The sequence below is a fragment of the Orbicella franksi genome, chromosome 13, assembly GCF_964199315.1.
Source record: "Orbicella franksi chromosome 13, jaOrbFran1.1, whole genome shotgun sequence".
Classification (NCBI taxonomy): Eukaryota; Metazoa; Cnidaria; class Anthozoa; order Scleractinia; family Merulinidae; genus Orbicella; species Orbicella franksi.
Window position 1 is genome coordinate 15,444,101 of NC_138157.1, and position 27,999 is coordinate 15,472,099.

General features: G+C 40.2%; 2 protein-coding genes across 2 annotated transcripts; one reads left to right on the forward strand and one right to left on the reverse strand.

The window, feature by feature from the left end:
- The first annotated feature begins 2 nt into the window (after nt 1-2).
- Nucleotides 3-18,151, forward strand: LOC145465299 (large ribosomal subunit protein mL38-like). The gene is made up of 8 exons (XM_081449076.1): nt 3-125; nt 11,888-12,013; nt 12,881-13,077; nt 13,546-13,618; nt 14,073-14,118; nt 15,313-15,471; nt 16,212-16,345; nt 18,039-18,151. The coding sequence occupies exons 1-8, from the start codon at nt 5-7 to the stop codon at nt 18,140-18,142; spliced, it is 960 nt and encodes a 319-aa protein (XP_081305202.1). The 5' UTR covers nt 3-4; the 3' UTR covers nt 18,143-18,151.
- Nucleotides 18,152-19,335: 1,184 nt separating this feature from the next.
- LOC145465298 (uncharacterized) lies at nt 19,336-21,732 on the reverse strand. Its single transcript, XM_081449075.1, has one exon. It carries the CDS (start codon nt 20,685-20,687, stop codon nt 19,338-19,340), a length of 1,350 nt encoding a protein of 449 aa, XP_081305201.1. The 5' UTR covers nt 20,688-21,732; the 3' UTR covers nt 19,336-19,337.
- Between the last annotated feature and the right edge of the window lie 6,267 nt (nt 21,733-27,999).

The window sequence follows — 27,999 nt, forward strand, 5'->3', positions numbered from 1 at the left end:
CAATATGGCGGTCAACATGGCGAAAAGTTGGTGCGTTTTCCGTGTTTCAAAGGAAATGTTTCCTTTCCCCTCGCGTCTTGTGAGGCAAACGTTTGAAATCAGGACACGTAGCGCATGTACAGAAGGTAAGTATGCCTTTATACATGGAGTTCTCTAGAAAGCACAACTCCTAGAAAATAATACATCTCGTAAAGTTGCCCTTAGGAAGTGGAATGGGCTGTTGTGCATGTCTTCTGTTTGTAAGCATAAAATTATCCTTTTCAATTTCAAACTCTAGATATATTACAACTTGCCACCTACGTGTAAGAATGTAGACTTTGCACTGCTTTGTAAACCCTGATACAAATATACTGAGACGGAATATCTTTCGGTACGCAGCTCTTACAAGGTTCGCTCTGATTGGTCGACGTAGTTTTGGGATGAAAAAATAATCAACAAGAAGTGGATTAATTAAAAATATATTAAGAAATGAATACCAAGAAATAAATATAGAAGGAAACGTAAAAAATTGCGATGGGAAAGGATATTAAGAAGGTAGATCGAATGAATAGGTTGATTTAAGTTAGCTTAGCCTTGAAGTTCTTTGTTTCTTTCTTGAAATAAAAAACGCTTCATGCAAAGGTATAAAGTAAGGATCAAGATTTGCCCAGCTGCCCTTGTTGCCCAGTTGGCCATGTTTCCTTCTTACCCTTGTTGCTCTTGTTGCCCTGTTGCCCTCTTTGCCGCCCTGTTGCCCATGCCATGTTAACTTTGTTGCACGGTTGCCACTGTTGCCCTGTTGCCCATGTTAACCTTGAGGTCCTGAAGCCCTGAAGCCCTGAAGCCCTGAAGCCCTGAAGCCCTGAATCCCTGAAGCCCTGAAGCCCTGCAGCCCTGTAGACCTTAGCCCTGAAGCCCATGTGGCCCTTGTTGCCCATGTTGCTCTGTTGCTCTTCTTGTCCTTGTTACCCTGTTACCCTTGTTACCCATGTTGCCCTGTTGCCCTGTAGCCATGTTACCCATGTTGCCCTGTTGCCCTGTAGCCATGTTGCCCTTGTTGCCCATGTTGCCCTGTTGCCCTGTTGCCCTTGTTTCCCTGTAGCACGGTAGCCGTGTAGCCATGTTGCCCTTGTTGCTCATGTTGCCCTGTTGCCCTGTAGCCCTGTAGCCTTTGTTGCCCATGTTGCCCTCTTGCCCTCTTGCCCTCTTGCCCTGTAGCCATGTTGCCCTTGTTGCCCATGTTGCCCTTGTTGCCCTCTTGCCCTCTTGCCCTGTAGCCATGTTGCCCTTGTTGCCCATGTTGCCCTTGTTGCCCTTGTTGCCCATGTTGCCCTTGTTGCCCTGTTGCCCTTGTTGCTCTTGTTGTCCATGTTGCCCTTGTTGCCCATGTTGCCCATGTTGCCCTTGTTGCCCATGTTGCCCATGTTGCCCTTGTTGCCCATGTTGCCCTTGTTGCCCATGTTGCCCTTGTTGCCCTTGTTCCCTTGTTGCCCTTGTTGCCCTTGTTGCCCATGTTGCCCATGTTGCCCTTGTTGCCCTTGTTGCCCTTGTTGCCCTTGTTGCCCTTGTTGCCCTGTTCCCATGTTGCCCTTGTTGCCCTTGTTGCCTTGTTGCCCATGTTGCCCTTGTTGCCCTGTTGCCCTTGTTGCCCATGTTGTCCATGTTGCCCTTGTTGCCCATGTTGTCCATGTTGCCCATGTTGCCCATGTTGCCCTTGTTGCCCATGTTGCCCTTGTTGCCCTTGTTGCCCTTGTTGCCCATGTTGCCCTTGTTGCCCTTGTTGCCCTTGTTGCCCTGTTGCCCTTGTTGCCCATGTTGCCCTTGTTGCCCATGTTGCCCTTGTTGCCCTTGTTGCCCTTGTTGCCCTTGTTGCCCTGTTGCCCTTGTTGCCCATGTTGCCCATGTTGCCCTTGTTGCCCTTGTTGCCCTTGTTGCCCTGTTGCCCTTGTTGCCCTTGTTGCCCATGTTGCCCTTGTTGCCCTTGTTGCCCATGTTGCCCATGTTGCCCTTGTTGCCCTTGTTGCCCTTGTTGCCCATGTTGCCCTTGTTGCCCTTGTTGCCCATGTTGCCCTTGTTGCCCTTGTTGCCCTGTTCCCATGTTGCCCTTGTTGCCCTTGTTGCCTTGTTGCCCATGTTGCCCTTGTTGCCCATGTTGTCCATGTTGCCCTTGTTGCCCATGTTGCCCTTGTTGCCCTTGTTGCCCTTGTTGCCCTTGTTGCCCTTGTTGCCCTTGTTGCCCTTGTTGCCCTGTTGCCCTTGTTGCTCTTGTTGTCCATGTTGCCCTTGTTGCCCTTGTTGCCCTTGTTGCCCTTGTTGCCCTGTTGCCCTTGTTGCCCATGTTGCCCTTGTTGCCCATGTTGCCCTTGTTGCCCATGTTGCCCATGTTGCCCTTGTTGCCCTTGTTGCCCTTGTTGCCCTTGTTGCCCTGTTGCCCTTGTTGCTCTTGTTGTCCATGTTGCCCCTGTTGCCCTGTTGCCCTTGTTGTCCATGTTGCCCATGTTGCCCATGTTGCCCATGTTGCCCATGTTGCCCTTGTTGCCCTGTTGCCCTTGTTGCTCTTGTTGTCCATGTTGCCCATGTTGCCCATGTTGCCCTTGTTGCCCATGTTGCCCTTGTTGCCCATGTTGTCCATGTTGCCCTTGTTGCCCATGTTGCCCTTGTTGCCCTTGTTGCCCATGTTGCCCTTGTTGCCCATGTTGCCCTTGTTGCCCTTGTTGCCCTTGTTGCCCTGTTCCCATGTTGCCCTTGTTGCCCTTGTTGCCTTGTTGCCCATGTTGCCCTTGTTGCCCTGTTGCCCTTGTTGCCCATGTTGTCCATGTTGCCCTTGTTGCCCATGTTGTCCATGTTGCCCTTGTTGCCCATGTTGCCCTTGTTGCCCATGTTGCCCATGTTGCCCTTGTTGCCCTTGTTGCCCTTGTTGCCCATGTTGCCCTTGTTGCCCATGTTGCCCTTGTTGCCCTTGTTGCCCTTGTTGCCCTGTTGCCCTTGTTGCCCATGTTGCCCATGTTGCCCATGTTGCCCATGTTGCCCATGTTGCCCTTGTTGCCCTTGTTGCCCTTGTTGCCCTTGTTGCCCTTGTTGCCCATGTTGCCCTTGTTGCCCATGTTGCCCTTGTTGCCCTTGTTCCCTTGTTGCCCTTGTTGCCCTTGTTGCCCATGTTGCCCATGTTGCCCTTGTTGCCCTTGTTGCCCTTGTTGCCCTTGTTGCCCTGTTCCCATGTTGCCCTTGTTGCCCTTGTTGCCTTGTTGCCCATGTTGCCCTTGTTGCCCTGTTGCCCTTGTTGCCCATGTTGTCCATGTTGCCCTTGTTGCCCATGTTGTCCATGTTGCCCTTGTTGCCCATGTTGCCCTTGTTGCCCATGTTGCCCTTGTTGCCCTTGTTGCCCTTGTTGCCCATGTTGCCCTTGTTGCCCTTGTTGCCCTTGTTGCCCTGTTGCCCTTGTTGCCCATGTTGCCCTTGTTGCCCATGTTGCCCTTGTTGCCCTTGTTGCCCTTGTTGCCCTTGTTGCCCTTGTTGCCCTGTTGCCCTTGTTGCCCATGTTGCCCATGTTGCCCTTGTTGCCCTTGTTGCCCTTGTTGCCCTGTTGCCCTTGTTGCCCTTGTTGCCCATGTTGCCCTTGTTGCCCTTGTTGCCCATGTTGCCCATGTTGCCCTTGTTGCCCTTGTTGCCCTTGTTGCCCATGTTGCCCTTGTTGCCCTTGTTGCCCATGTTGCCCTTGTTGCCCTTGTTGCCCTGTTCCCATGTTGCCCTTGTTGCCCTTGTTGCCTTGTTGCCCATGTTGCCCTTGTTGCCCATGTTGTCCATGTTGCCCTTGTTGCCCATGTTGCCCTTGTTGCCCTTGTTGCCCTTGTTGCCCTTGTTGCCCTTGTTGCCCTTGTTGCCCTTGTTGCCCTTGTTGCCCTGTTGCCCTTGTTGCTCTTGTTGTCCATGTTGCCCTTGTTGCCCTTGTTGCCCTTGTTGCCCTTGTTGCCCTGTTGCCCTTGTTGCCCATGTTGCCCTTGTTGCCCATGTTGCCCTTGTTGCCCATGTTGCCCATGTTGCCCTTGTTGCCCTTGTTGCCCTTGTTGCCCTTGTTGCCCTGTTGCCCTTGTTGCTCTTGTTGTCCATGTTGCCCCTGTTGCCCTGTTGCCCTTGTTGTCCATGTTGCCCATGTTGCCCATGTTGCCCATGTTGCCCATGTTGCCCTTGTTGCCCTGTTGCCCTTGTTGCTCTTGTTGTCCATGTTGCCCATGTTGCCCATGTTGCCCTTGTTGCCCATGTTGCCCTTGTTGCCCATGTTGTCCATGTTGCCCTTGTTGCCCATGTTGCCCTTGTTGCCCTTGTTGCCCATGTTGCCCTTGTTGCCCATGTTGCCCTTGTTGCCCTTGTTGCCCTTGTTGCCCTGTTCCCATGTTGCCCTTGTTGCCCTTGTTGCCTTGTTGCCCATGTTGCCCTTGTTGCCCTGTTGCCCTTGTTGCCCATGTTGTCCATGTTGCCCTTGTTGCCCATGTTGTCCATGTTGCCCTTGTTGCCCATGTTGCCCTTGTTGCCCATGTTGCCCATGTTGCCCTTGTTGCCCTTGTTGCCCTTGTTGCCCATGTTGCCCTTGTTGCCCATGTTGCCCTTGTTGCCCTTGTTGCCCTTGTTGCCCTGTTGCCCTTGTTGCCCATGTTGCCCATGTTGCCCATGTTGCCCATGTTGCCCATGTTGCCCTTGTTGCCCTTGTTGCCCTTGTTGCCCTTGTTGCCCTTGTTGCCCTTGTTGCCCTTGTTGCCCTTGTTGCCCTTGTTGCCCTTGTTGCCCTTGTTGCCCTGTTGTCCTTGTTGCCCTTGTGTCCCTGGCAGCCGATTCAGTGGTCTTTAGAGAGGTGTTTTGCAATGTCCATTCATCTAGAGAATGTACGCCCAGCTTAGAAAGCTGTGTAAAGCCAACTTTAATTTACAACAAAAATTGAAAATTGAGTTTTCTTTCGCTTAATCATTTCAGTTTGTTTAGCGTAAAATACATTCATTCTATTAACCCTTTGAATGCCAAACTTTCGCCAAAAAATACCGTTTCTAACCGTTTAGTCAGGTATTTTAGCTGCCATGACGCTAAATAAGCCTAAGTTTTGCTAAGAAAGCTTTTTTTTTTTACTAAAAGGAGAAATTTTTCGAAGATTAGGTACAAAATTGAGCAAAATTTCCATTCCGGGCATGCGCATAAGCCAAAATTTGGACTCTTTTTTTTTTTTTTGCCATTAACCGTTCTCAATTTTGTTTGTTGCCCCTTTCCTTTCTGTTTTTCTTGGTTCTTTTACACTGGCTACCTTTTGCATTGTATGTTCTTTCTGGCTGCCGTGAAAAGTTGAATGTTAATTACGGGCGAAGCCTAGAAATGGACCTTGATCAATCATAGGTGTAGTGGACCATTTTACCACCGTTTTTGCACCAAAACTGACAACATTTTTCGATTTGCGACGTCGGATGTCGTCGATATCTAAACCTGACCATTGTGCGGAAAGGCCTAGCCTAGTACTACTATCTGCTTATCAAGAATGTCTGATGACATTTAAATTGATGGTGTCACAAGTGGTACAAAGAGCACGACCATTAATTATGCATATATGCGTAGTTTGTATTTAAAGGGTTAACGGCAAATGGAAATGGTTATTTGTTGTTATATACTGTCAAAAATTGCTATAAGTTTGCTGAAGGTAAATTATTTAGTGTACTATTTCTACAGGTTTCCACTCAAAGATAACTCCTAAAACGTTAAAAATCCAACTTTTATGCTATTTCAGTCCACATTTTCCCTAACACTTTGCAGACATCTGTTCTGGGAGACTTGTGGCTAATGGATGAGAGAATTACTTCGACTACTTCATGTTTATTTGTGAAATTAAGGTAGCTTAAGGTCATTCCACTGAAATAGAACCTGCACTGACATTTTCGTGAAACTTTGCCTATTGATTGTTTATATTATAGGAACTTACCTTTTGAAATAAAAGTGAGGGGTCTCCATGTTGGTTTAGGAGCAACAGCACCTTGTTTATACCCAATAAATCCTTATAATAGCACTATGATTGTAGTCACGATTGCTTGTTAAATTCACGTTTCCGACAATTGTTTTTTGTTCTACACTGAAAATTGGTCCATATTTGTTTTACACAGAGAAATTTATTACTCAATTCAAAACAACAGAAAAAAATGATAGGTCACCATACTCGTTTGTGAGAAAATGACGATTTACCTCTATACCGAAGTCCAGCCGTAAAGAAAAAGCCGCCATTGTTTAATGCGCGCGCGCTAATCAAGCGTGAAATTATGCGCAGTGGGGATGCGCAATGTAATACTGGGGAATAACCTTTATAGGGGTTCGTACACTGTTAATTGTTTAATGGACATGGAATCACATCAAGACAATCATGATAAATGTGTGCTTAGATGATGTTATTAGTTATCACTTTCTATCCAGACGACCATCTTTCTTCGCCTTTTCGTCAAACTGCATACATGTATTAAATTTTGAATGGTCGCTCTCCGGCTTTCGGCATCAGGATGACCAAAAGGTGGCCGTGGCTGCTTAATAGGGGTGGCCGGTTATAAGGACTTTTTCGCAGTCGTTTACTAGCCTGCGAGCAGGCTCACCTTTGAGTCGCGCGTGAGCGGAGAAGAGCAAAGCGATCCGGCAGGAAGGACAAGCGTGCGCGGCCTAGCCACGAGCGCGAAATTGAGCGGCGAAGCCGCGCTTGGCTCCTCTTCACCAGACTCCTTCTCGCCGGATCGCTTTGCTCTTTGCCGCTCGCGCGCGACTCAAAGGTGAGCCTGCTCGTAGGCTAGTCGTTTACTAACAATAACTTCGGGACTTCGATAAATTACACTGGCCGCTTGATAAGGGGTGACCGCTTAATAGTTGACTGTGTTTACTGTATTTTTCAAATAGTGTTAAAGATTCTAATAACTAAAAAAAATAAATAAAAAGTAGCGATATTAAAGAATGACGTTTCGACGGCTCCATGCCATCATTCTCAAATTCAAATAAGATACTTTATGTGAGTTCATTATATAGTGAATGTACGTGTGAAGGTTTCAGTGCATATGATTAAGAGATAAAAATAATCGATGAATAAAAGTAAAAATGCCAAGCGTGGTGCGCTTGAACTGTCAAATAAAAAGTTTTGCTTTAACAGAGTCAGATTGAGTGTTAAGTGTTGGTTTTTTGTTTTTGATGAAGAGCATTTCATAAATTAAACAATCCAGTTTCCGACGGCATTTCTTGAGGATTGTAAATTGGTCACGGAGATCTCTTTTTTTTGGTTCCTCAGATTGTGTACGTCCGGCAGGTGTTTACCAATGACAGAATGCTTATGCTCATTAATGCGCTGAAATAGGTGTCGGCATGTATAGCCCACATAATCTGCGTCGCACAGATCACATTTGTATTCCTAAACAATGCATTGTTCGTTAATGAACAATGACAGTTATTTGACAGTTCAAGCGCACCACGCTTGGTATTTTTATTCTTATTCATCGATTATTTTTATCTCTTAATCATATGCACTGAGACCTTCACATGTACATTCACTATATAACGAACTCACATAACGTATCTTATTTGAATTTGAGAATGATGGCATGGAGCCATCGAAACGTCATTCTTTGATATTGTTGCTTTTTATTCTTAAGTGTTAAAGATACTGTGTTTTTTTGTCTTTCATGTTTGTCTTGATTTATGCCAGTTTTATATTATATTTATTTTGACTCGACTTCCATCAAGTACTTTGGTGGGCTTTTTGACGCACCTGGACAACCCTAGGCATTTAAATGTTTCTAAGCTTTGTGTTGTCTGGCTGCTTTAAATTGCCTGCCATCATAGCGAAGCAAACGAAAATCTCTCTCTAACCGAGACACTCAGAATCTCTTGTGAATGGTTTATAGCTCTCTTTTCAGAGATTATCTAATGCCCTTGGTTTACTTTTAAAAAGGGAGCATGCATGCTTTTGGAAAACTTTCATCTGGTATTGTCGGATCATTTGGATAAGCCAAAAAGAAACACAGGACAGTTTAAGAAACAAGTGGGTGGAAACACTGGAAAAGGTTAAAGGTAATTGGAATCAATCCAATTCTCAGAAAGGATGAAATTCTCAGGAAACTAAATGATACAATCCAAGATAGAATTGCTGGAAAAGGTTGGACTGCAATTTAATGAATTTAATTTGTAGAGCTAGTACTGGAATACGTTAACCGACATCGACATGGAAAAGTACCTGACACTGTTTGTCAGTCAGTGAGGTGTTCAGGGCGCAATTACAACACCAAACAACAGCATGATTACAGTTGAACCTCCTCTAACGGCCCCCTCTCTAACAACATTCACTTTTTGTTGTCCCAGCGGACAGTCCATACATTCACAACAGCCACCTGTCCACAATGGTGTCGGCCACTTAAACGCATTACAACTGCCAATTGAAAATAACTTCTCGACAACCACCAGTTAATCAACGACTGATGAACAATGTATACACCCCCTCCCCTCAAATAATTTTAAAAACATCCACTAAAATTGAGAAAGGTAACAAGGCTAGGTGCGCAAAAAGGACAGTGTTGGATTGAGACCATGGCAGCCTTATGTGCCTACTGACGTGATGAGAGCAGATGATGATGATAAAGTGAGAAAAAAATTAAGATAGTCCTGAGGATGGAGTTGTGGTGATAGTAAGGAAAGGAGATCCTCCAAGATCCTCAACTGGGTGCTCATCTGCAAAGTCCTCATATCCAATCCCTCAAACCCCAGAGCACCAGAGTCAACTGGGAGACATGAAACTAGTTTGTCCATGTCAGAAACCTTAGAAACTAAATTTGAAACAGAACTTGGTGGGAAAAATCGTGCCAAATGAAAGTGCAAGGGAATTTGCTATAAAAAATATTGGAAATAATGGACATCAAAATACTTGTGGAACATCCCTCACTGAATACTATCATGTTACTGCTCACCTTAGGTTTTGTTCTGCTGAGACATTATGTCTATGAATTGCTAAAATTGCATCAGGTTTCTGTTTAGAATAAACAGTTTGAAAGCTAAGCTTAAGCAGCTTTGTTTATATAACCTTGGTTTCTTTTCACATTTTTAAAATTAATTCATTGCATCAAACTTAACAGTACAAAGTTACTCCAAATTTACTTGACCTAATTTCAGTATTCATGAGAAAATGCCTTCGTTAACGCCCAGCTTAGTACATAGGGACAAGGGCATTTGATCACAAAAAGGAGACCGAACCAGAAAACAAATTAAATATTAAATATAATAGAGTGGTTTTCAATTGAGTGGCAAAAGTAATCAGGCAATAACTTTGGCTTTGGTTTTGAAATGATTTTAGATTGGCTGATTAGTCTCACTGGTAAGTAACTGTTTGGTTTTGGTTTTACAACACTCAATCGAAAACTGCTTTAAACAAATTAAATAACAAGTAAAATAGACAGTCAAATCTGAACAAAATTAATAAGGTCACTCTGATCAAACAGACCCATCAGTGGAAGAAAGTATTCAACATCAGTACAATTAGAGCTAATTAGAGCAATATTTGGGGTAGGTTTCCCCTTATGGCTGAACAAATTCCCTCAACCACCCTCTCCCCCCCCCCCCCCCCCTGAACATCTCTGGACCTGCCTCTCTAAATTATCTATGAAAAGGAGGTGTCTTTATCATAGAGGTGTCCACAGCAATGAGTTTGCCTATATTTACCAAGGGTAGGTCCCCCCTTATGGCTGAAAAAATTCCCTCACCCATCCTCCCTGAACATCTCTGGACCTGCCTCTGTAAATTATCCATAAAAGGAAGGCGTCTTTTTTATGCAGGTGTCCAAAAGAATGATTTCATGAACAGAAAGCTGTACCAGGTGTTACAACCCTGTGAAAAGTTAAGCTGATTTTCAATGATTTTGATGTAACTCTCCAACAAGACAGCACCATAAATGACAAAAAATTACTGATCTGGTAAATTAAAAGCCTTATAAAAACTTGGCTAGCTACTTTATAAAAGATCCCCATCTTGATTTAATATTATTTGTTTGCATTTATTTTGTTATGATGTTCTTTGAAGTGATAAGTAATTCCTGAGGATTGAGCAAGGCTTTACACTTTGATGAAAAATTAATCATCAACTTTAATGAAGTTGGTGTTCCACCCTCTGCAGAGAAAATGCCATATATTTTAAAACAAGCGGGGTTTAAACTAGAATTGTGTTGGAAATTCTGTTTACATTTTGTAGCGTTTGATTCTTGATGAAATGTATTATTTTATAAAAACCTCCAAACACCACATGCGATCGAATATTATTCATTTAGTTACATGGGGTAAATAATAGCTTAAAATTCTACTATGTTTGTACTCACAATGTAAGCTTACTTAAACTAAAATAATACTTCTGGTAACATTTGCAAGAATCACGTGCAAATAAGTTTAATATTTAGTGTTGTTTGATAATTCGTGGAAAATAATCTGCTTCAATAATTCTTAACGCGTAATGCTTGGAGAAAATCTGCGCTTAAAACGCAAAAACGCCAAAATGAAAACGCGATGCAAACCTGTTATAATTCTTTGTTTATAGATTAACCGTTACCAGGGTTTTAAAAACTGAAGAGGAAAACATACCGCTCCAAAACAACTCATTCTGTTCACTTTCGCGCTTCGCGATTATCGTCCGCCATTTTGAATTTTAAGTACCCTATTGTTTCCGATTGTTTGATAGAGCCAATCAGGAGAGACCTTGTAAGAGCTGCGTACTATCTGATCTCTTTGGCTTTCCAAAATCTGTAGGGATAAACACTACACTGAATGACACAGGAAACTTTTTGCAATTCCCACACTGGGAATATGTTGGGAAATTTTCCCATTATTGAGAAATGATTGGGACAAGATTTTCCACTGTTGGGAAAGGAGTGGTAAAAGTTTGGGTTACTTTTTCCCAATGCTGGGTTCAGTTTGGGAAATAATGCAATAGTGATTTTAAAATACCAACATTGGGAATGAAATTGGTTTATTTCCCAAAATATGGGAAAACAATGGGGTTATTTTTCCCAAGTTGGGAAATGTCCCAACATGTTATTCCCAATATTACTTTGGGAAATTAAAGAGACAAGAAATCCCTGCATTGGGAAAGGATTGGTTAAAGTTTGGGTCACGTTTTCCCATTGCTGGGTTCAGTTTGGGAAAAAATGCATACTTATTTTAAAATACCAACCTCAGGAATCCAATGGGTTTTTTTCCCCAAGATAAGGGAAAATGATGGGGCTATTTTTTCCCAAGTTGGGAAACATTCCAATACATTACTCCCAATTTTGGGAAATTAAAGGGATAAGTTTAGCTTTGTAATTTCCAATATTAGGTTTTGTTTGGGAAGAAATACTCCTAGGGGCTTGGTGTTACAGAACCGGGATTAGCTCTGGATGTATGGGTCGTTTGGCCTGTCAAAGACTTTTTTTCATAGAAACAGTTCTTATACATGTATACATGTATTATATATGTAACTTTGGTGTACTAGTAAATCTCCCTAAATGACAGATTCAGTTTAGAAGGAAATAAATTAAAGGATTGCTTCTGAAATACCCACATACACAGTATATGTAAATAATTAGACATTTTAATTAATTTTCCACATTTGCCAGGTTTTGGACAAAACCCTCCTATTAGTGAAAAGGTTTGATATACAAATTTTCATAAGACGTTCTAAAAACCTAAAAGGTTCTATTGAGGCCTTACACTACTGTAAAATTGATATTTAAATCGTTTAAAAAAAAACTTTCACGGATCTACGGCATCATCAGGGATAAGGAAAAATATTCCACCTAAGGCTCAGACAACATCCAACGATTACTGAATGAGATAATTGTGATCAATGTTAGGTTATGTAGTCAATTACAAGGTGATGTCTTAAAATATGTTTCTGTCAGCTCCTAAATCCCAGGAAGATGGTGAGCTGCCAACAAAAAGGAAGGAGCTCAGGAAAATGAAGTCAGCAATATACAAGAAAAACAGGCAAGATCCAGCCATGGAAAAAGTAGCACGACAAGGAGAATGTTAGTGTTTTAACATAAACCTCTCTAACTTGTACATTATGCCCATAAGTTCAGAGCAGAAAAATGCAATAGGTATATGCGAGTTTTGGTGTGTTTGCCAGGCCCCAAGTTTGAAAACTTGGTAGGAATTTAGTTGATTGTGTAAGCAAAAAGAGTTACGAACTTTATATGCTTTCCTGATTTTCTAGGTAAGCAGCAACATTTTAATGTCACTAATGGAAACCTGGTGCATTGTTTTCCTGGAGAATCAGTTTTTTTGGTTAAAATTAACATTAAGAAGGTTTCCGAACTCTTTTTTCCCCTACAGTATACAAAGACATATTATTTTCAACAAACCATCTTTGCATGTTGCTTCAATCTGTATAAGCAACCCACTGAATACAGTGTATATAAGCAAGAGAGCCTCTCAGCTGGCAGGGGGAGGCTTTTTTCTTAACAGTGAAATGCCGATAAAATTCATGTTTGCCCAAGTATAAGTAAATCAACCAAACTAAATCCTTGTACACTGTACCTTATTACTGCTTATTAGCAGTCCACCGATCTTTCCACCATTGCAGCCTGCATTATTACCCGAGCCCGCAAGTAGGGCTGGGGATGCACAGAAAGCTGTGCAGTACGTTTTTTCAACTCTGAAGCCCATGAGTATAACATGTTCTTGGCTTTTTACAAAATGATCAAAATTCAGTTGCTCACCGAAAAGTCCAGAAGGAAGAGATTGCACCACTTGCATTTGCTCACTCCTCTTCCACGTCTCCCTTCTCCATTCTTGGATTGGGATCTGTGCCCTTTAATATGCATTTTACACAATCAACTAATAGTGTTAAGCTTATAATGACATACAGTGTAAGGGGATTTTGAATTCAACAGTACTCATACCACTGGACACAGTGAGAAAGGAATGGATGTCAAAGAGTGAATTCTCCATAACAACAAAGCTTGCGAGGCATTATGACATCTTTGAGCACATGTTCAATAGGGAAGAGTTCACACCAACAGTGAGGATGTCAGTTACATTTGGGGAGACAGATCACGTGCATAATGGAAACTTTTTAACACCTTCTCAGGTCAGGGTCAAATGTTACTGTTAGTAATACTTTCAATTTGAACGAAAAATCATTCTCTCATTATTTAGAGGATGTCACATGGTAGGAAATAACAGTATTTTTATGAACAAGCACTGCGAGAAAGTGAACTATCAATGGTTTTTTAACAAGCCACCATGTAATTTTCTTTTCTGACTATAGAAGAATTTATTGCTTGCCATTTTCATTGACTGTCTGTACAAAGAACTGTGAAAAAAGCTGAAAATGACGTCATCAATATCCTTTCGTCACACATGAAGATATGAGAAATACAGTCATGTCCACCACTCACATCACAAATGTAGTTTCATAAAGTGGTGTATTTTCCACTAAAACACTTGTAACTATATAATAAAATGTCATATTATTTTAGGACAAATCAAATATAACATGTGCAGTGATTGTCCAAGATCAAGATATGTTTTAGTCACAGTTTTCTTATTGTCATAGGCTTCTTGTCAGCCAACTGTCAATTATGTCTGCTCAGAAGACAGCCATTGGACACTTGTATTTTCTAATCCAGGTATAAACATTTAGCTTTCAGTAATGGGATGGGGGGGGGGGGGGGGAGGAGGGGGAGGGGGGAAGACAGTGGACCAGATGCTTCTGCTCTCCACATCATTTTTGTACCAATTTCACACACTGTACATTGTACATTACTTTCCCATCCTCTGGGCTGCATGTGCAATAATTATTGGTGAATATATACTTCACAGCACTTTTTCCTTGACCTGCTTCTAGCTCTTGTCCTCAGAAATCCTAAATTTATCTCTGTTTTCTCTCCCAACCTTTTCCCCCTGAAATGGGTTTCAAGACCAAGATCGGTGCATATTTTTTTATAAATATATAAAGTTTTATATATACTGTAAAATTTCTGTAGACTAAGCATAAAAAGTATGTCATTTCAAGAAAAAGTAATCAATAGCTATTCCAAGGAGTATTAACTTTTATTTATATGAACATATTTTTGCTTTTAGATGGCAACCTGATAGACAAGGATACAGAATGTTTACACTGGATGATGTGAGTCATCAACCACAATATTGTGGCTTGTACTGCAATCATTAATTAAAAGCAATTATTTGTACATGTACATTGTACAAGTTAATTTCCAAGTTAATTTATCCCTTTCATATTAGTTAGTCTGACTGTGCTATTTTAGTGTAACATTATCACATTTTTTTTCTGTTTTGCATCATAATCCTTAATTATTCTTATTTTCATCACGCATAATTTGTTATTAAAATTATTTATTGCTCATTTTCAATTGGTAATCTTGTACAACTGACAATGGATGACATTTTATCTGAAACATGTTTTGTTATTTAATATAGGATATGAACTTCAAACACATTGTGTGGTTTGTGAAAGCATCATGAATCATACTTTGTATTACTAAGAAGCCTTGTTATTAAATATACATCAAGGGTGTAGCCAGCCTTTTTGCTTAGACAGGTTCCTAATGTATATTGCTTGCCTGATTGACAATTGAGTGACGGAGGCGCTCTTTACTAGGGGGGTCCGGGGGCATACTCCCCCGGAAAATGTTTGAATTTTGGGTTTTCATAAATGGTGTTTCCTTGATTCCGAGCACAAATTTCAACAATTGCCATTTTTGCAAGGACCTCGCAAAAATGTCATTGTTGCACCAATGTCAATTTGCCTACCATAATGGATGTTCATTAGTGCAAGTCCAGACTCTCGCACACTGGTCATGGTCACCCTCAGATAAGTTTTCAATCGCCGCAATGTGCTGAACAATCACTCACATTCTTCAGAGGTAATTGGCAACCTACGTAAGATGTGCAGCAACTTATGTACATTTGGAAAGAATTCATGGTTGCATTCTTCTAATGCCTGACCTGCACTGCTGGGTAGGTCTTGATCCTTTAGCCAATTGCGCCGCCAACGGAAAAGTTCCACATTTCACGCTCCTATACACAGGAGGCTCGTATGATCCGTCCAACTTACAGTATGTACCCTTATAATATTGTAACCTGTGATCTAGCATGTGATGCCTTTTTAAATTGATTTTCTTTTGTTGTTCTTCAAAAATGAAAATCTCGTCTCACTATATTTCGAAAGGGGGATTCTGATACTTTTTTCCTCTTGAAATAATATCTTTATTTTTCATAATCCAAAAGGGGGGTTCCAGAACCCCTGGAACCCTCTCCTGGCTACGCCCCTGTATATTTACTCCTTTTTCTTTCTGTTCAGAGGAAATATTCCAGGCTCCAGAATAGCTAATGGTGAGGTTCTCTGTGAATATCTGCCACCAATGCCAGCCCAGGGAACAGGATTTCATAGATTTGTTTTCTGTTTGCTCAAACAAAGTGGTAAACTGGATCTAGGAAATGACCTCTGTAGAAATGGAAGGTACGTATCAGACTGTGAATCAAGCTTAGCACAGTGAGGTGAACACAACAGGCAAATGTGTGTGACTGTACACATGTAGAGCTACATGTGTATAACAGTAATGCTCTGTTATAAAGTTACAAGAAGTTTGGAGAGTGCTCTAGGAGTTAGTAAAGAGTTGTAAAGAGTTTACTCCTGGACAAACAGAGATACTGTAAGGAGTGGCCAATGGTCCTTCAAAAACCACGGGTATCACAACATTGTATTGAATTTTACAGGTTGTGCAGTCTTGTTTTGTAACCGTTTTTGTGCATCTCGCTCTTGATTTTTTTAAAAAGCTGTAGACCACCGAGTCTCTTTTTTTGTGAGGCTAAGAAAAGCTAAGGGCCTTGAAGTACCAATTTGATTTGTTTACTGTTATCAATTTGTTTGTTTGCAGCTCGCATTTATGACACATTGAAGTCTCAGTCTCGCAGTCGAAGAAGTCAAAATGCCTGTGGCTGGCAAAAATGCTAGTCTCGCCTTCTTGCAGTCTCACATTTACCATTCATCACCCCTTCTGTGAGATTCATGTTTGTCAAAGAACACAACACACCCTCTACCTGTGCTCAAACTGCACTCCACTCAATCTGTAATCCAGAGTACTTTCATTTACATGTGCCTGGCTTACAGTACATGTAAGTGATGCTTACCCTCCAAGTAGCAGATAAAAACTATTCTGTAATGTGGACTGACCAGTAATTAACTATTGTTTTCAACAGAGATGTCACCAGTCGTACATTCTCCTTAGCTAAGTTTCTTTCTGATCACAACAACCATTTGACTCCTGCTGGCTTGTGCTTCTTTCAAGCCACCTGGGATGAGAGTGTCACCCAAACATTTATGGAAATGTTAGGTACAGTATTAAAGTATCTATAATAGTTTATTTGATATATAGGTACATGACTTTGTACAACTTCATATTGGAATGTTGATATATTATTTTATCCTAACACATGTGGTCTGTAATTTCACCAACTGCAAGCCCCTCCCTGTACAAGACGTTTTGTATTTTGTGTTACCACGTGCCCACATTAATGAATCATATGGCAAATTTAACGGATATTGGCAACAAAAATATTCACGATGCTCAACAAAAGTAAAAAATTGCTTTTGCTAACTGTGGTGAATGTTTTTATCAACTTTTTAAGGCTATTAATTGTCTTGACTGCTACAGTTACAGTAAGATTATTTATAACCACTGATTGAACGTTTTTGTACATTACATTGTATGATATTAGTGTATGTTGAATTATACATGTCTATGGTCTATTTTTTTTGTAGAATACTCAATAGATATCTGACATGTTACATGTTCTGTAAAAGTGGAAAATTCCTTTCATTTTATCCCTGATCTAGTGCATATAGGCCTTCCTACAGTGTACTATTAATAATAATATTTATCATTTGATGCATTTTTTCTTCTGTTTCACTGGACAAGAGTGCAAATAACAGCCTACAAATAATGGTCTGCTCATTCTTAATACCATCTAAATGTGTTTTGCTACAAATATTATTCTGTTCATGTGTAATAATTATTGTAACCAAGCTCTTGTGTGAAAAATGGCATATTGCTTCCCTGAGCTGTCAGAATGATTAACATATGAAAACAAACTTGGCGATTGAATGATAAAACATATATTTTAGACTTTTATTTTGTAGAGGACCCTCCTAAATATCACCTCTAGGTGATTGGAGGCCTCCTCTTAAAATATTAATTTGTTATTTAAAATATTAATTTGTTATTATATATAAAACCATTACGGAGGCAGCATGGCCGAGTGGTTTAGGATGCTGGTGTTGTAATCCAGAGGTCCTGGGTTCAAGTCCTCCACCCTGTCACTCGCGAGTTTTGTTTCTCATTAGTCCTGAGTTCAAATCCTTGGTCACGCTTCTCAATTAATAGCCAACTGGTCTGCCTCCTGCCAGTTGGGATTTTTAACTATGTTACGTTTATTTGAAATATTTGTTTCCTTGTTTCAGTGGCATGCCTGTAAACTAGCTAAGCTTAGTTGCTTGTATAGCTAAGTGCATGACCACTATAAATAAGATTTACATTTTTACATTACAACAATATTATTGAAGTTGGTTATGTCGCAAAACGTCGTGATTTGTCAGTGTCTCGCTGATCAATTATTTGCCTCAGCCTTCAGCTTCAGAAAATAAATGATCTGCTCACCACTGACAACCTCGTCCAATAATTGTTAATTATTTTGAGTGTATTGGCCTATTGGGTAAGTGTTAAGTTATCATATTTGGTAAACTTGCCCCACATTTGGTGTACATGTCGCTTGTTTAATTCCTCCTGGGAGTCATACATACACATGTACTTCATGAGTTGTTCCCAAGATAGATTTTTTCCTGTTCTAATTCCCTGCCAAAAAACACTCTACTTATAAATCTGGAATTTAAGGGTCACGCATTTAACAATAAATTGCAGGACAGTTACCAGTTGATTAGTGATACAAATTTTATTTATACACTGCAGATTTTATTTACACTGATGGATACTCTGGTTTTTATTAATTTAGTGATATTTGTTTGCCCAGGTATGACGGAACCTGTGTACAAGGCCAAAGAGTTTTTGAAACCTGAAGAAATTCGGAAAAATCTAATCAGAGAATTGTCAGAAAGGAAGTACAGAAATATGTGACATGGTTCATACAATGTAGCACAATCTTAGAAAATGCAACATGTACCAGTAGTTGAATGTCAAAACCAACTCTCTGTACATTTTCCAGTAAATGTTATAGTGTAAATAAACAAATATTCTACATGTACAAAGAATTCAAACAGTGTACTTCTACACATGTATGAGTAATTCACATCAACTGACTTGGGGTGCATTACTTTGGGAAAATCCCAAATCTTTACTAAACAGATCAATCCAAGATCACACATTCAACAAAGAAACCGAAGAATCCTTGCCTAGAGTGCATTTTTCGGGTCCTTTGATGCACCATGATCCTGGTGATCTTGGATTTCCATTTGGGGTATTTGCTCCCCATTTGCCCAAAGCATAAACCAACTGTTCACTTCATGTAAGACCATGTAAATGGCAACCTGACATGGTATCAAACATTATTGCATTTCACATGTTTTCTCTAACTCACAGTGAAATGGTACTGTAAAGGGCCAGGTTGTTCAAAACACGATTAAGCTAACCCAGGATTAGTGAGAATTTTGATTTCAATTTTGTAACTTTTTGGTGAGGTTTTCTGTTTATATTATTTGTCTTTCAGTTTTGAGTTTTAAGGCAGGGGTCTACATGAAGGCAATATTTTGGCTGGGTATTATGGTTTTAATGCAAATATCTCGTTCAAGCAGTCAATAATCTCTCTGCTCACCCCACATATCTATGTTTTGGGCTGTTTTGTAAATTTTTTGGTGATTTTTAGTTATGTTTGGAGATAAATAGTTTTTCTCAAAGGTTTAGTTAAATTTATGGAAATAGGAAATTTTGAAGAATTGGTCTTGTTTGAAAATTAGAATTTGGAGTTAAAAATTGATAGACGTACATCAAACAGTTGTCCACCAACCTGGGGTGCCCTTTCGGGGGCGTTCAACTGTCTGGTGGTGTTCCATAACCCACTTAAATTCATGTTTACCCCCTCCTTAATAATCTTAAACTGCACAATACATAAGCAATGAAACTTAAATTCATGTTTACCCCCTCCTTAATAATCTTAAACTGCACAATACATAAGCAATGAAAAACATTTTTATACAAGAAAAATTGATACTTTGGTTAACTTTTGATCTTGGGTTAGTATTAACCGGCTTTCGAACAACCCGTCCCAGTTGAATAACAGTATCGTAATATAGCCACAATGTTTATGGACATAGTTTTAATTATCACACCTGTTCAGAAGGTATGTCTTAATACCATTGGGGACTGGGAGAGAACTGATTTTACTGGCCGGTACATGATGCAAGATGACAACTCGGCATAAATGCTTTAAATCAAACCTTATGGGCATAGCCCAAATCCTTGCCATCCCATCACTATAACCAGCTGCTACATACTGTTGCGACTTTGAAAATGTGATGCAGTGCACAGTAGCATTGTGTCTGGGTGCAAAAGGGCTTGGTGATGTTTTACTGTCCAGATAGAAAAGTGCTTCTAAACTGTCACTATTCAGCATAATAATGCTGGCAGTTGATGTTCCAACTGCCAGCATTTGGCCATCAGGTGAATACTGACAAGAGTATAGCCTGACACGTGACACACGCTCTCTTTCACGAACATATCGCAGTTCACAGGCCCCAGACTGAATATCCAATTTGCGCCAGATTTCCACGCGTCCATCCTGTAAACAACACGCAAGCACCTCGTGCCTGGACGTCGGATTAAAAACACTCCAGCACATATTTCCTCTACATCTTCTCCTTAAAACGGTCACAACGTCCAGATTTTTGCTCCTCAGGATGCAAAGCTGTTCTTTAGATGTTGACACAGCGATGTACTGGCCATCTGGAGAAAATTCGCAACATGTAACAAATCCACAAAAATCTGTGACATCGCGCAGAACTACCTTGGCTTCGATTTGCATCGATTTGACGTTCCACAAACTCAACTCGTTTGTCTCGCGCATACTATGAAAATCTAAAGAAGCAGCACTCACAATGTGTCTGGCATCGGGTGAAAATTTGCAAGAAAGCGCTTGGCCAGTCATGCCTGTACAGCAAGGCTGGAATTTATCGACTCGATCTGCAATTCCACTGCGGGAATTTCTGTTTCGCTTGACAAGTGCAACTTCCCCTCGTCCGGAGTTTGTGAGAAAAGTAATAAGTTCTCCGTCCCTCGAGATATCGCATTCTTGCGAATGGAAAGTGATGACTTCCTTCGTGCAAGAACTCGAATTGATATCAAACACTCTCAAATGGCCGATTCCTATGACAGGGCTAAAAGGCCCACAAGGCCTTGGAGTCGAGCAGGTGACGAGAACAGATTCATCGTCAGGTGCAAACACACAACAGTGAACCTCTTCGTCGCTATCAGAACCTTCTCCTTCTTCTTCTTCGCTTTCTCCAGCAGCAGAACCGCGATGGTGGCGCAACTCAGCGATGACCCGAGGGAAATTAGAGAAAACGGAGCTTGTACTTCTCAATGGCTGTATTGGTTGACGCGGAAAAGCGGCAGGTGTTGGTTTATCGGTCTTCGTTCGACTTCGTGACTTTATCAACTTATTGCCCATTTGATATCTGTGAGGTAACTAGCACATTTACCCTTCTTCTTCCTCCACAGTGTGCGAGTAAGCCTTTCAGCACATGAAAAGTCTGACTACTCTTTGATCGAAATCGTTTACTCGACAAGAAAATAAACAATGAATGGAGCATCCTGGAGTAAAGAGCAAACATGGCGACTTTTAAGAGGAAACTCCGCTGTACGTGTGTATTCACTGTTGGTATTGCGAAAACATAGGCACGCAACGCGTGCGAGAGTTATTTTTTGGATAGTTTTAAGGTGGCTCTCTATAGTTTAACGATCGCACGCGCGCTGAGGATGAAAGCTCAAGTAATCTACGCGCGCTCGAAGGAAAACGTCAGTGTTTTCGGATATTTTCTGACGTCAACATGAGCACAAAAAGCACAACTGATAGTGAATTTTCTCGCGTTTCCTTCGGTGGAATTCGTAAAATTTGGCCCATTGGTTGTAAATATTTTACTTTAGACGGAGCTCGTTTTTCAGGGAAATCTATAAGACCAGATTTTTTGCAGCGGTAAAGGACATAAATTTGAAAAAATCGAAAAAAACTGTCTTGACAAACCCTACTTTTTTCGTGTTTAAAATTCGTATCCCGCTGGAAGCGATGTGTTGTAAAAATTTTGGAAAATTTCACCGAAGAAAATTGAAGAAAATCACAAATAAAGCCACACAAACAGTAACAAACACATTTGTTTGGGCATCTATAATTCAAGACTAAAGCCCAAAATTTTAACAGAGATGATAGCAAAACACTTTAATCATTCGTTATTACATGTAATAAGTTTGCAAGGACTGGGTGTGAAAGCGAATGCAAAAACAGCATTCAAAACATAACACTTGCGGGCGCAACGCCATAAATGATTACCCTATGGAGCCACCTTAAGCAGTTGTAGTGTTATATAGTTATCATCTAAGAGGAAATAAAGGGGATTACAACTAATACAACTAACAGAGTTTTCAAGTAGTACTTAATTTCTTTTAAGTCCTCCAACAGAACGCAGTTATCCTCGCATAAGCAGCTGCACTTGTACGCTTTGATGTCACAAAACATGCTCGCTGAATTACGGTGGTACCCAATCTTCCTCTTTCGGTAGATATTGGATAAATAAGGTACCTTGTGCGTACATGGCGAAGACGGCGAGGAAGACGTCTATAAGAAAATCTATTCAGTACTAAATAGAAATACGAAAATTGTCCGAAAGCCACCACCACTTATTAGTGAAGGTGTCCCCAATTAGCTTACTGTTTTACCTTGAGCTAGAATTTTGACGCGTTAATAAAGTTAGTGATTGATTGATTGATTGATTGATTGATTGATTGATTGATTGATTGACTGGCTGACTGACTGACTGATTGATTGATTGATTGATTTACACTAATGGTCGATAGTGAGTAGCTCGAGTAGCTCGAGTAGCTCGAGTAGCTCAGCCAATCAGATTGTAGCATTTGCATAAGTGTGCTTGTAGAATTCTACTAATTTACGTTAGTTTACACACGTACGTGTCATTCATGAGAGTGAATTATATGAATGGGTTTCCCCACCGTGTAGAAATAGTCTTGGTCCGTCCGGTTGCTATTGTGCAGATTTCAAAAGGTGAGTGCCGCGTTTTCAATCATTTTTTCCTCCTAGCTTAGCCGGTGCTTAAACATTTTAATCTATAACGAAAACAAAAAGCGGTTCAAGTTTGCAAATTGTGTCCTAAAGACTAAGTAATTTATTCTTGCGTATAAGAAAATAAAGTTGTAGTTAAACCTAGTTAATTCGGTTCCCAAAACAAAGAACAAAACATAACGTACAGGTGAATTAATCATAGCACAAAAAAAGTGAACACTTGGCGATGCTTAATGTTCCCCCCCAAAAAATATTGTAGTGCAGTTCATACCGAATGAAAAATTCGGTCTATCAATTTGGTCTATTAATCTTAATAATTTGTAAATTGTCTTTCGCTCTGGCTTTTATGATACTCGCATTTATTTTCCATAAGATGCAAAGCTTCCAGAAGCTTTCACGTGACTTGCGCGTGGAGTGATGATGTGAATTAGCAGTGTGTTTCATACTCCGACAAAGCTCTTTCAAATTCGGCCTTTTTATACTTCAAAGGCTATATATGACAAATGTTGACAGCCTGCTTCTAATCTTTTACCACATATTTTATCGCTGCGATCGTTCGTACAACACGATATTTTTTTTTACCACTCGAAAATAAAATTCACATCTTTGCGCCGCCCAGTAATATCCCCTGTGTGGTATTTGTTCAACGGTAGATCGCTCTACCATCATATATCGGGTGATGTGATGTTTCGTTACCTTAAACGTTACCAAGTGACTAGTCTCTTGAAGTTGCCATAGCAAGAGTGTAATCGACATAACCGTTAAGAAACACCCATATAGTCTCAGGTGTTTGTAAAACCTGCAAGAGAGTCTGGATACCCACTTTTTCTCTCCAGGAAGAGATTATTAATAAAATCTCGTCCTGACTTCTTCATTTTAGATGTTTCTGGGAGCTTGCTTCTGGTGTGAGGAGAAGTCTTTTCGGCGTTAAAATGACTTTCAGTCCGCTTGAAATTTGTTTGTGCTCCCAGCCAAACTTCATGCGTTATTGTTTACATAGGGTTTAGAAAGTTACAAATTAATAAACGCTAGTACATGACTTGTCGGCGTCATCTTGTCGCCATTAATATTATCAACTGCAGAATAATTTTCAAGAAAAATGTCGTAGATCAACCTTAAACATACAAGCGGTCTCCATTCGCGTCGAACTGTTTAATCAGCTGGTTTTTTTTTTCCTTGACTCTTTCACATCTAAATAATTAGTAAAATGTGTTTACACTTTCTCGATTATTAAGGATAATTTAAAATCTTTGCCTTCATCCCAATGATTGTTCGTGTTAATGAGCGTGAAATGGTTAAACCGTAGCAACTTGTTTAATTTTTTTCTCTCGTGCTAAAGAAGTTTCCCAGTTCTTAATTTGCCCTGTCAAAACTGCCATAAAACTCTACACCCAGGTTAATAGTATGGTGGAACCTCGATTTAACGAACCTCTATATAATGAAAGGTTGGGTATAACGAACGATATTCTTCGCCCCAGTAATAGTAAACGTGACATACGGAAAAGAACCCGATATAACGTCACCTCGACTCGAACATATTTTGCCAGTTCCTTGGCCCTTCGTTATATCGAGGTTACCTTGTAATAAACTTTCAATCGACATAACATGAGAGATATCGGCCTTTCATTACGCAGTAAATTTGTGTCCCAAAAGCAGCCTGAATGTGCACTACAGGATTTCGCTCGCTCACCAAAACTTTTAATTTCAGGGAAATTTTCGACTTATAATGTGAGTGAAAAGAAAGCTCTCTCAAGCAGTTTAAATGGTTTATGGTGAAAGTTACATTTATAGTAAGCTGGATTGACGGATGGCGAGAAGTCCTTTGATCCGCCATATTGGTTTCTAGCCGACCGAAACCGGCCATGTTCATGATAACTCCCAAAGTAAAATTTATCAGATTTTTAAAACATCCATTTGGTAGTTAGGTCCCCAACGCAAGACCACATGAAACATTTCAGCCAAATCGGGGAAGTATCATGCACAGCCGCGACCTTTTAATATTGCTTGAATCTTACAGGGTTTGACTTTTAAGGTGGCTCTAAACAGTTTCCAGCAGTCTCCAAGACTTAGATTTTGATGGGTCATTCTCAAACTTATTAATAATTCATCAAGTTAAAACAAAGAAAATCGGAACCGTGACGGAGGTTTGGGTACCCGGTCTTAATGAGCATAGATTCTGACGATTTTACTTCTCACTTTACCTCTTAGTTTTCGTTTCGATTAAGAAGATATATCAAACACTCGAGACAGTGTTTCCTCGCCTATCCAAACACCTCGAATTTCGTCAAAAATACTCCGCTGTGCGTCGTATTTTCAACTCTCTTCTCGGTGTTTGGATATCCCGATGAAACACTGCCTCTCGTGTTTGATATACTACTTATATATTGTATTATATATTGTAATTTTTCTTACCTTCTCAAAGCAGACGACGATATTTTCGTCAACTCTAAACGTTTACTGGATGTCTTACAATGGAAATCAACGCCTAAGAAAGGCCTTTATACGGGTAAACTTCATCACAATCCGTTTGTACAGCGAGACGGAAAATGGCGTGTCAGTTATGAAGAGTACAGAGGAACACACTATCCAGATTTCTGTAGTGGCGCTGGCTTTGTTATGTCATATGATGTAGTCGAGAGTGTGGTTCCTTTATTTGATGTGATTAAGCCGTATAGACTAGACGATGTATATGTTGGAATGCTTGCAGAAAAACTCGGTGTAAGAGCAGTGAACCATGGAGGGTTTGTTATGCCAGATATTGAGATTCTTCGTGATGAATGTAATTTTGTTCCGAACACTCTTGTACAGCATCGAGCTATCGGAGAATGTTTAATTACATTGTTTAAGATTCACAATGGCTCTTCAGAGTTATAATTAATAATTCAATTGAAAAACATTTTCCGTGTTTCTATTGGGTTTTGGTAGAATTTTACTACAGTAGCATAGTAATGGAAATGCAGCAATCTTATTGGTTGAGCTATCGTACACTATCAGCCATTAGTGTGCAGGGGCTGGGGGTCGTCCATACTGATTGGTAACGTTTTCTCTTTTCTCGGATGTTCTGAGAAAGATTTCGAAATATTACCGGATAATTGAATTTTTAAGAACATTGGAGAAAGGAAATTGTTGACCTGCATTCGACTTAAAAACTTAGAATTTTTCCATGAACTGATGAGCACCTGTAAGGGGCTGTAAAAATATAAAGATTAGAATAAAAATAAGTTCGCAAAGCGTACTTGTGGTGTCATGCTTAGTTTTATTCCATTCAGTTCGAGTGTTGTTTTTAAATGTCAGTATCTGGGAGTTGAACTGCTACAAGTGAGAAGGTAGAAAAGTCGTTATAAATCTAAAGTGGGAAATTTATGGCAGAACACTGTTTACTTATTTGATTTATCCTCTACTCCTAATAATAATAATTTATTTACCTGTTAGTCCCTGCGGGACATAACACAACAACAATCTCTCAATTTAGCCCTATTTTGTGCAGCATGTTGTGCCTTGTTCCATGTGAGACAGAGGTTTAACTCTCTGAGCTCGGCACTGTTTACACATGTCAAGTGAACTTGCAAGTTCGCTTGACATGTGTAAACAGTGCCTCCCTTTTTCGATTTACATGTTATTTACAGGCTCTCTTTTTCAATTTACATGTTATTTAGAGCCTCCCTTTTTCTATTTACATGTTATTTACAGGCTCCCTTTTTCGATTTCCATGTTATTTACAACCTCACTTTTTCAATGTCCAGGTTATTTTCAGGCTCCCTTTTTTTATTTACATGTTGCTTTTAGCCTCCCTTTTTTCGATTTACAAGTTATTTACAAGCTCCCTTTTCAATTTCCATGTTATATACAGGCTTCCTTTTCCGATTTACATGCTATTTACAGGCTCCCGGCTTTTTCAATTTCCACGCTATTTACAGGATCCCTTTTTCGATTTACATGTTATTTACAGGGTTCCTTTTTCAATTTATATGTTATTTGCAGGCTCCCTTTTTCGATTTCCAGGTTATTTACAGGCTCCCTTTTTTCGATTTATACGTTATTTACAGGCTCCCTTTTTCGATTTACATGTTATTTACAGGCTCCCTTTTTCAATTTCCATGTTATTTGCAGGTCCCCTTTACAGGCTCCTTTTTTCGATTTACATGTACATGTTATTTACAGGCTCTGTAGAAAACGTATTCAAACGACACTTTCGTAGATAAAGACTCTATTCAAAGACAAAAAAAAACTCCAGAATACAATTCAAGAACAACGACTTCGCATTAGTTTTGCATTCGTTCCCTTTCAGTTCAGTGTTCGAGGGGGGTCAAATCGTGTAAGTCACGTGACAAGCTCGGTCCCAGTTTTCAACAGGCTCCCTTTCTCGATTTACATGTTATTTACAGGCTCCCTTTTTCGATTTACATGTTTTTTGCAGGCTCCCTTTTTCGATTTCCATGTTATTTACAGGCTCCCATTTCTTATTTACATGTTGTTTACAGCCTCCCTTTTCTGATTTACACGTTATTTACGGTATTTTGGCAACCTCCGTGTATTAAATTTACATGTTATTTACGGGTTTTGCAGGTTAAATCACAAGAAATTTACAGGCTATTGACAGTATTTGCAGGAACAGTTTACATGTCGTTTACATGATCTTAGCCCTTTGCTTTGAAAAACTTTACAGTGTTCTCTCACCATTCACATGTTTCACTTGAAATATTCATATGTTTTTTTACATGGAACCTCAGAAACGTGTAAAACGGGAAAATCATGTAAATTATTCTTTACAGTCTCTTTTTGATTATTTACATGTTAATTACATGTTATTCACATACTTTGTAAATTTTCAACTCTCCCAGTGTTGTACATGTAGAGTCAAGATCAGTCACGGTTTGCGCATATTGAAAAGTTTAGCCTCAATTTTTCAAATTCGTCGCGTTTGTAATCCGTGTTAATCTTCTCCATCCTTAGCCATCCTTGGTCTTTCATGGTTTATCATTATCTCTTTGGTGTTTTTCTATCTTATTAAACTGTTATTTTCAGGTTTCCTACCATTGTAAGGTAATTTTGTGTATGGCCAAAATAACCCAAAATAACGTGACTGAGCCCCTTCAAATACATAACATCAATAACTGAGTCCCGCAGGGTTGTCAGTTGGTTTTTGAGTAGCAGTTTCATTGCAAAAAGTAAGTGGCTAAGGTTTGCGTGACACAGCATAAATTGACCAGCAATCATTAATTTACAAATAATCTTTAAGTTTATTTAGGTGGAACACTAGAGCTGTTTTGATCATTACGACTGTAATGAGTTCTAAGAAAAATTTGAATGTGTTATGTACACAATACTTTACAGATAAATAACCGGCATAATGAACTTTATTTCTTTCAAATGAGACCAAATCCACATTTATTCGAAGTCTTCTTTCCTTTAGAATTACCCTATCGCACTCGAGTCTAGGGCGATTCTGTTATCGATGTTTCTGGCCTTAGGACGCGTTATTACAAGCATATTCGTTCCTTCACGGCCGAAAAAAAAAACGTTGAATCAAGGGATAGAAATTACTCACAAGAGAGCAGGCTTCCAACTTATCAAAATGGCAAATTTCTGAGGTTTTTAGTGCAGAGTGCACCATTGGGGTGGTTTAGGGGGCTGCTGTTCGCTAAGGCATCAACTCAATAACATGTGCTGATGACTTGTCGAGCCTCAA

Excerpts from the sequence above, each read along its gene's own strand:
- LOC145465299 (XM_081449076.1), top strand. The coding sequence starts at position 5 with ATGGCGGTCAACATGGCGAAAAGTTGGTGCGTTTTCCGTGTTTCAAAG. Across the intron at positions 12,014-12,880 it reads AGTAGCACGACAAGGAGAAT|TACTCATACCACTGGACACA; the intron begins GTTAGTGTTTTA and ends TGAATTCAACAG. Across the intron at positions 13,078-13,545 it reads ACTTTTTAACACCTTCTCAG|GCTTCTTGTCAGCCAACTGT; the intron begins GTCAGGGTCAAA and ends TTATTGTCATAG.
- LOC145465298 (XM_081449075.1), bottom strand. The coding sequence starts at position 20,687 with ATGGGCAATAAGTTGATAAAGTCACGAAGTCGAACGAAGACCGATAAA.